The following is an 8,725-nucleotide window of genomic DNA, read 5'->3' as shown; positions in this document are numbered from 1 at the left end:
TTTTTTAGTGCCACCTACTCTGGCCTTCTGGTGTGGCGCTGTGGGTTAATGCACCAGACTGCAAAGTCGTTTGAACTGCAAGGTCGGCGGTTCAAGCTCATCAGCTGCTCCTCAGAAACCATATACAGGGTCGCTATGGGTCGGAATTGACTCAACGGCACTTAACAACAACAACTCTGGTAGGAGTCCTGGTGTGGCTTTGTGGGTCAATGTGCTAGACTGCAACACCATTTGAATTGCAAGGTCAGCAGTTCAAGCTCACCAGCTGCTCCTTGGAAACCCTATACAGGGTCACTATGGGTCGGAAGGCACTTGAAGGCACTTAACACTCCCTGCCAGCTAAGACTCCTGTTGTGGCTCTGTAGGATCAGCACTGTACTGCGAACTACAAAGCCAGCAGTTGAAATCCACCAGCTGTTCCTTGGAAACCCTATATAGGATTGCTGAGTCGGCATCGACTCAATGGCACATAGCAACCCACCAGCCACTCCTCAGAAACCCTATACAGCAGAGATGGGGAACCTCTGGTCCGGGCTGTATAAAGCTTGTGAAATAATTTGGCCTGGTCCAGCCAAGGCAACTGAAGTTTCAGCCATCACATTAGTGGTGAATTAATTGTTTGACCAAATGTAGCAGGCTAATTTTCAAGTTGATAATTTTGTATGGCACATGAATGACATTATAAATCTTGGCAGAAAAAAGGTTCCCCACCTCTCTTATACAGGGTCATTATGAGTTAAACCAACTTGATGTCATTAGACATTATAACATGTGCAATGGTTATAGTAACATTATCACCAATGTTATAACATTATAACATTGTTGGTGCAATGGTCCAAGTGCTTGGCAGTTAACTTAAAGGTCAGTAGTTTGAACTTAGCAGCAGCTCTGAGGGAGAAAGATATGGCATTCTACTTCAGTAAAAGATTGTTGTTGTTACGTACCATCGAGTTGATACTGACTTATAGTGATCCTATGCACAACAGAATGAAACAGTGCCCGGTCCTGGGCCAACCTCACAATCATTGCTATGCTTGAGCCCATTTATGCTGCCACTTTGCCAATCCATCTTGCTGGGGGTCTTACTCTTTTTTCTTACCCTCCACTTTATCAAACATGGTATCCTTCTTCAGTGACTTGTCCCTCCTGATATGTTAGAAGTATGAGATGAAGTCTGGTCCTCTGGCTTCACGGGAGCATTCAGGCTGTACTTCCAACACAGATCTATTTGTTCTTTTGGCAGCTCATGGTACTTTCAATATTCTCCTCCAACACCATAACTCAAATGCATCAATTCTTCTACAGTCTTCTTTATTCACTATTCAACTTTCCCATGCATATGAGATTATTGAAAATACCAGGGTTTGGGTTAGGCACACCTTAGTCCTCAAACTGACATCTTTGCTCTTCAACACTTTAAACTGGTCTTGTACAGATTTGCCCAATGCAATATGTTGTTTGATTTCTTGACTGATGCTTCCATGAGTGTTGATGGTTGATCTGAGGAAAATAAAGTCTTTGACAATTTCAATCTTTTCTCCATTTATATGGATGTTGCTTATTGGTCCAGTGGTGAGGATTTTGTTTTCTTTACATTGAGATGCAACCCATACCAAAGACTGTGGTCTTTAAGACTTTCATCAATATTTTAAGTCCTCTTCACTTTCAGTAAGCAAGGCTGTATCACCTGCATATTACAGGTTGTTAATGAGTTTTCCTCCAATCCTGATACGTTTTTCTTCATAGATTATTTGTCCAGAATACAGACTAAGTAAGGTGGAAGAATACAACCCTGGTGTACACCTTCTCTAATTTTATACCATTTGGTGTTTCCTTGTTTGAACTACTGTTTCTTGGTCTATGTACAGGTTCCTCATGAGAACAATGAAGTGTTCCAGAATACTCAATTTCACAATGTTGTCCATAGCTTGTCATGATCCACACTCAAAAAGCCTTTGCGTAGTCAATAAAGCACAGATAGACATCTTTCTGGTATTCTTTGCTTTCAGCCAAGATCCATGTGATGTCAGCAATGGTATCTCTGGTTCCACATCCCCTTCTGAAACTGGCTTGAACCTCTGGAAGTTCTCTGTCAATGTATGGTTGCAGCTGTTTTTGTTGTTACCTTTAGTAAAATTTTACTTGCATGGGGTATCAATGATTTTGTCCAATGATTTCTGCATTCTATTGGGTCATCTCACTTTGGAATGAGCACAAATACAGATTTCTTCCAGTCAGTAGTCCAGGTAGTTATCTTCCAAATTTCTTGGCATAGATGATTGAGTGCCTCCAGTACCATATCTGGCACTAACTGAAGAGTGGTAGTATAAAAGATTGTTGTTGTTAAGTACCGTGAAGTCAGTTCCGACTCATAGTGACCCTGCACAGCGTTTGTTTCCAATGCTGTAAATCTTTACGGGAGCAGAACACCTCATCTTTCTCCTGCGGAAAAGCTTACAGCCTTGGAAATCCTATGGGGCAGTTCTACTCTGTCGTACAGGATAGCTATGAGTCAGAATCCCCTTGACAGCAGTGGGTATAAAATTATCAGTGGTGGGACTCCACCCAAGAGGAAGAAAATAAAGACAACAACATACAGTTGGAGGAGGAACTTGCCCAAGGCACCTTTCCAGGTCAGCTGGACTTGGCAAGTCATTTGTTGGCTTCCAGTTGTCTGGGCACAGGATCTAAAATGACACTCAAAAAAAGCACTGCCCAGTCCGAGCCTTAGTGGCCCTGAAGATAGTTTCTGAGGCACAAAGGAGTGAGTTTTGTGGTGGGCTCAACCTCAAGGTCATAGCAGTGTGACTCCAGATCGTGGCTTCCATTTCTTTAGATCCAAGGCCCACATGGGATGGCACAATCCCCCGCCCCTTGCCAGGACAGTAAGGGGTGGAGTCCCAAGCGAAGGTCATGGGAGACTGAAGAAACTTGCTCAGACAAATTTGAGATTCCTTCTCCAGGGCATGCCGCAGACTCTTCTGCTTTTAATAAACTAGTGGCAAGACTAAGAGAGAAATTTCTAGGCATTCCAGAAGCCAGCGCTTGGATTGAGGTCAAGGGTTCCATTCCTGGGTGGTAGCATGGGGCTTTAAGCACACCTAGTGTCACTGGACTGCAAGGTTGGTTCAAACTTCAGCTGTTCCTCAGAAACCCTATACAGAGTCAGAATTGACTTGATAGCGCTTAACAACAACAATCATAGTGGACAGAAAAAAACCCAGCTCTAGTTCTCGTCTTCTCCAGGTGGGGTCAAACACAAAGGGCTCTTTTCCATCAACTCCCCTTCCCCTATATCGTTTCTTGCTTGTGCGGTTCTGGTCTTACCACTCAACTTTGCAGTAGGCTTTGTGGTTCTGGAATCCATATGGCCCTAGACACTAGATGGGCACCCCAAGAGCTGGGCAAAAGAGCCAGGGCTGCCAGCACCAGAACAGACTCTTGGCACTGGACCTAGAGGACCTTGGCAAAGATGTTCCCACCCCACTTTAAGCTGGGGTTTTGTCAACTCAGAGCAGCTGACTGTGTGCAGAGGTGGGTTTGGAGGGGTTCTGACTGTATTTCACAAGGCAGGGAAAAAACAGAGGTCTTTCAGTGTGACCATCCTGAGCCTAAGATTTAACCAGTCTCATAGAAGGGGTCACTCTGATCCTGTTGGGTCCCCACACTGCCATCTTGGAGTCTTCCCACTCTGCTATGGAGGGGAAGCTACTGATAGTCTTAGGGCTTCTCTTGCTCAGTCAGTCCATAAGTCTAGTACGGGGGGCCTGTGTCAGGAATACTTGATGAACCCTATCATCAGAGCCCAGAACTGAAAGGAGGGAGGGAAAACCCCCAGTAGAAACTTGGAACTTTTATTAAATACTCATTCACCCATTTGCCACCACCATCCAGAGCAGGAAAAAAGTTTATCAAAATGGAATCTTTTTTTAAAAACAACAACAACAACAACAAAATAAACCCAATCCCCAGCAGTCTATGTACAATGCCACTCCCTGCCTCTGCCACAGTAAGACTGGGGGCAACTGAGTAATGGTGGGGGCTGGGCACTTTTCTCCAGCCACAGGCCCCTGAGGAATTCTGAGGAAGTCCCTTATTGCTAGAAGGGAGAGGGTTGGGAAACCCCTATGTGGCAGGCCCCAGTCTGCTCAGCCCCAGAAAGCTGTGTGCCCTCTCCCAGTTCTCACAGCAGCCCTGGTGTGTCCACCTGAGGAAGCTGAGAGGACTAAGGGCAGAGAGGATGTTCTCTAGGGGGAGGAGAGGAGACACGCAGCTGACTTTGAGGGAAGGGTGCCCTGCTGCAGCCTGCTGATCAGGCTTGTCTTCCTCAGCTCCTGACAATGGCACACTCCCTTGATTCTGACTCCCAAGTTCCCCGTCCCGTCAGTCAGGCCATTTTCCTGCTGTCTTCTGGCCTCAGAGACCTTTGTGGCCAGCCACCTTCCACGTGTCAGCCACAACCTTGGCCCTTGGAGGCAAGGAGGCCTGTGCAGCATGGCACCTCCTCCAGCATGGTGTGGGAACCAGCCCCTCAGGCTCAGCGGCCGCTCTCCGATGCCACTGTCTCCAGGCTCACAGCCCCTTGCTGCATGGCCGCAGCGGCCACACTGAGAGCCTCCTCTAAAGTCTGTGGCTCCTCCAGCTGTGGAGAAAAGGGGAAATGGTGAGACCCTTCCTTCTAGATTTTCCTGTTTGGGATAAACTGTGTGGTCTACTGTTATGAGTCTCCTTCATCCACCCGATGCCACACATCGAACTCTCTATAGAGCCCCAATAAATAGGATATTCATTAATAGAGTCTACTAGTCTAGGCGTGCCCAGGGAGCCATGGAGAGGCCCCGGTCAGAGAGAACTTAGGCACCGGCTGGCTGAAGAGGAGAACAAACATCTACTTTGTTGTTGTTGTTAAGTTCCATGGAGTCAGTTCCGACTCATAGCGACCCTGTACAGGTTTTCTAAGGCTGCGAATCTTTACAGGAGCAGAAAGCCTCATCTTTCTCCCTTGGAACGTCTGGTAGTTTTGAACTGCCAACACTGAGGTTAGCAGCCTGATTCGTAACCACTACGGTACCAGAGCTCCTTCTTTTCCACATGAAATGAAGATATGAAGAAACGAAAAGTTCTGGACCACCAGATGATCATCAAAGCTATCCTGAAGTCTAGAAGGGGCTTCACTACAGTGCCTCAACCAAGAAACAGCCTGAACCAGGAGTGTGGATATGGGCAGAAAGGGATTTGTCTCCTGAAATGGGCTCTTTTTAAGCCTAGTAGGTTCCCAACTACTTTCCCCACTTTGTCCCTGGGCAGCGGATCCCTATTTCTCTGGGACCTTTACCCACCTGCACTGCAATGTGTGTTCCATTGGCTGTAGCCAACAGTGCCACCTGTTGATGATGAAGGGATGCTACGCTTGAGTCCTCAGCCATCACCGCTCCAGAGGTAATGATTGTGACCTGAAATACAGAATGAGGTTTTCCAATCCGCTTGCATGATTCTTCCTCTCCCAACTCCAAATAAACACACCTTTGAGCAAGGCAGCCGGGAACAGCTCAGAAGGGAATAGAGAAAACCATTATGGGTCAGATAAATTAGCTTGGGGCTCAGAGCTAAGTGAAGTTTTCTCTCCAACTTAAACCCCAACTTAATTTAGAGATTTAAAATCATATAAGGACAGAGCTGTAAAAGACTTCAGGAATAATTTAATTCCATAATTTGAAAATGGACTTGTCTATGGCTACAAAAGGAGCTCTGGTAGGGTAGTGGTTACGAGTCGGGCTGCCAACCTCAAGGTCAGCAGTTCGAAACTACCAGTGGTTCTGTGGGAGAAAGATGAGGCTTTCTGCCCCCGTAAAGATTTGCAGCCTCGGAAACCCTGTGCAGGGTCTCTATGAGTCGGAACCGAGTCCACAGTACTTAACAACAACAATGGCTACAAAGCAAGTTATGGATAAATAACAGATTCAGAAATTGTTTCTTGGTCATAAGGATGAGAGTTTCTGATGGTCCAAGGGAGTTGTGAAGAAGACTCCTTTTTGTTGGGGAATCATCACTGTTCTTGTAAGAAGGCCTGACTGGCTTAGCCTGCACTTCAGTGTCCTCCCCCTCCCACAACAAGGAATGACAAGAGAACAAGAAACCCCAAGCAAACCGCCTGGTCATACGGGCTGCGTCTGGGTGCCATCGGCGCTGACCATGGTGACCGTATGTGTGCCAGATGTGACAAGCTCATTGTCATGACTGGGGATGGCGAGAGTGGTACCACCATGCTGGGTCACCATACTGATGGCACTCCCTAGGGCCTGCAGGTCTTCAGGGGACAGGCTGACCTGCCGATAGGAGGGGAGAAGATAAGCTTGAAGTCCCTAATGAGGATGGATAGATCTGCTCTCATATACAAGGTTAGTCTGTTGGTGAGATAAAAGGTTAGCTTCATGTCACAGGGGTGGAGAGCAGGTCCTAGGCTGCAAAGAAAGGTCCACCAGAACACTGCTGACTACTTCTATTTACCACCTCTCATGAGGCAGAGGAGGAAAGGGCTGAGTTTTAAGATTTGGTCCTTCATTCTCAGAACTCAGCTCTCTGAGGTCCACAAGGCTAGAAAGTGGTAGAACTTCAGGGGTCCCCAGAGGTCCCAGAGACAGTGAGAAAGGGATCAACCAGAGTAGCCTACCCTGTCCTTGCCCTCCCTAGCCTGTACCTGCTGGGCACCATCCTGGGTGATGAGGGCCACCTGTGGGGCCCCATCTTCCTGTGTCACCATGGTCACCTGGGCTGGGACATCATCACCCTCTTCTTTCATCTCCGAAAGGTAAGCAACGCAGGGTTGTTTGGGTGGCGGGCTCTCCTCAGCTGCAGAGGCGGCTGGAAAAGGAGAGCCCAAGTTGATGCTTGCCACCATAGGCCACAGGGAAGCCTGGCTCGGATCCCCTCTCACCCCTGCCTGCTCCTTTAGCCTTGATCCTCACCCTCCAGCTGCTGTTGCTCATAAAGTGCCTGCTCGCTTTCCTCTGTGGCCTCCAACTCGCCGTGGGCGCTCCTCTTGTGCATGGCCAGGGTGGAGGTTTGCCGGTAAGTCTTGCCGCAGGTGCTGCAGGTGTAGGGCTTGCAGTGCGTGTGCACCACATGGTGCTTGTACAGGCTTGAGTACTCGGTGAAGCGCTTCCCACAGCCTGGCACCGTGCAAACGTATGGCTTCTCCCCTGGGGACACTGGGCTGTGAGGGGGGTGGGAACTGGGGCTGGCAAGGGGGGAACTAAAGGGACAGCGGTGGGGGACAGGGTTGGTGAAGGAAGAGCCACAGAGGGAGGGAGAGGGACTGAGACCTAGGATATGGGTATAGGACCTTTGAGCCCAGAGACAAGGTGAAGATGAGGTAAAGGGCAAGAATGGGGCTAGTGAAGCAGCTGGTGGGGGTCAGGAAGACAGGACTGGTGAGGGGTAAGTTCAGTGTCAGGTGATAGGAGTGAGGGGAACACTGATGGAGGGCTGGGCGAGGGACATGACACCAAGGAGGGGGAGGGTACACAGGAAGCACATGGGCAGGGGATGAGGTGAGGAGATGAAGGTGACATTTCACTCCGCTTTTCCCCACTGGCTCTGGCCTCTTTCCGGGAGCTCAGCTGAAGGACGGTTTAGCATGAGTGGGGTGGCAGCTGAGGCTCTCGAGAGGGCTGGCAGTACTGATCAGACTGGACCTAACTGACTCACTACAAATCAGACATTGGCTCTGGGGATACTGCAAGAACCATAAAACCTCTCACGCTCAGACCAGTCTAGGATGGCCAACAGAGAGTTGAGAATTTAATTTAGATCAAAAGCTGGTAGAGGGACTTGGGCCTCAGAGGGGGTGGTTCTTGTATGCCAGCTGGCTCACCTGTGTGGATGCGCACGTGATTCTTGTAGTTGGTGGCACTGGTGAAGCCGCGGCCACAGTGGGGCTCAGGGCAGGTGTAGGGGCGTTCGCCTGTGTGGGTGCGCACATGCACCTTTCGGATATTAGAGGTGGTGAAGGAGCGGCCACAGCCCTCAAAGGGGCACCGGAATGGGCGTTCCCCTGTGGAGACGAGGGGGTGTAAAGGGTGGCTCAAGAGGGAGGCCATGCAGGAACAAGGAGTGGGGATAGCACTGGCTGAACTCTGAAAGGCAGCTGAACCCCCCTCCCAGGGAACAGGGCCCAGCCCACCGGTGTGGGTGCGGACATGCTTCTGCAGGTCTCCTGAGGTCTTGAAGGCCTTGCTGCACAACTCCTCTGGGCACTTGTATGGCTTCTCACCAGTGTGGGTGCGCACATGGCTCTTCAGTCCATACCCTGTCCATGTGGGGGGAGGAAGGTAAGCAGTGGGCCTCGTGCCCCACCTTATTAATTCAGGGGTACATCATTAAAGATGTGTTCTGTGAGACACCAGAGCTCCTTTGGCTCAAGAGACCCGAGTCCTGGTGTGGTGCTATGGATTAATGTGCTGAAATGCTAAGTCGTTTGAACTACAAGGTTGGTGGTTCAAGCTCACCAGCTGTTCCTTGAAAACCCTATACAGGGTTGCAATGGGTCAGAAGCAACTCAAAGGCACTTAACAACAACAACAATCCTACTTTAGCCTGGGAGTTGGGAAGAGGTGCAAAAACCCACTCTGCCCTCCTTCCCTCTCGAGGGATGGTTGGAGTCACTGCAGAACAGATACCTGAGAGGGAACCTAGGGATGAAAGCCCCTGTTTCATGCAGGAGAAA

The 8,725-nt window shown here is 49.2% G+C and overlaps 1 protein-coding gene across 1 annotated transcript in view; it reads right to left on the bottom strand.

The window, feature by feature from the left end:
* Positions 1-4,537: 4,537 nt before the first annotated feature.
* Positions 4,538-8,725, bottom strand: part of ZNF76 (zinc finger protein 76) — a 46,647-nt gene continuing 42,459 nt past the window's right edge. Inside the window, exons 8-14 of the mRNA XM_006860560.1 lie at positions 8,183-8,308; positions 7,874-8,053; positions 6,966-7,199; positions 6,698-6,861; positions 6,162-6,326; positions 5,340-5,453; positions 4,538-4,642 (exon numbers count right to left, since the gene is read on the bottom strand). Of these exons, the coding sequence (XP_006860622.1) occupies positions 4,538-4,642; positions 5,340-5,453; positions 6,162-6,326; positions 6,698-6,861; positions 6,966-7,199; positions 7,874-8,053; positions 8,183-8,308 (1,088 nt within the window). The remainder of the gene's footprint in view (positions 4,643-5,339; positions 5,454-6,161; positions 6,327-6,697; positions 6,862-6,965; positions 7,200-7,873; positions 8,054-8,182; positions 8,309-8,725) is intronic.

Source organism: Chrysochloris asiatica, unplaced genomic scaffold (assembly GCF_000296735.1).
Source record: "Chrysochloris asiatica unplaced genomic scaffold, ChrAsi1.0 scaffold00038, whole genome shotgun sequence".
Taxonomy (NCBI): Eukaryota; Metazoa; Chordata; class Mammalia; order Afrosoricida; family Chrysochloridae; genus Chrysochloris; species Chrysochloris asiatica.
Note: the sequence above shows the minus strand (reverse complement) of the source record. Positions and strands in the feature narration are given on the sequence as shown.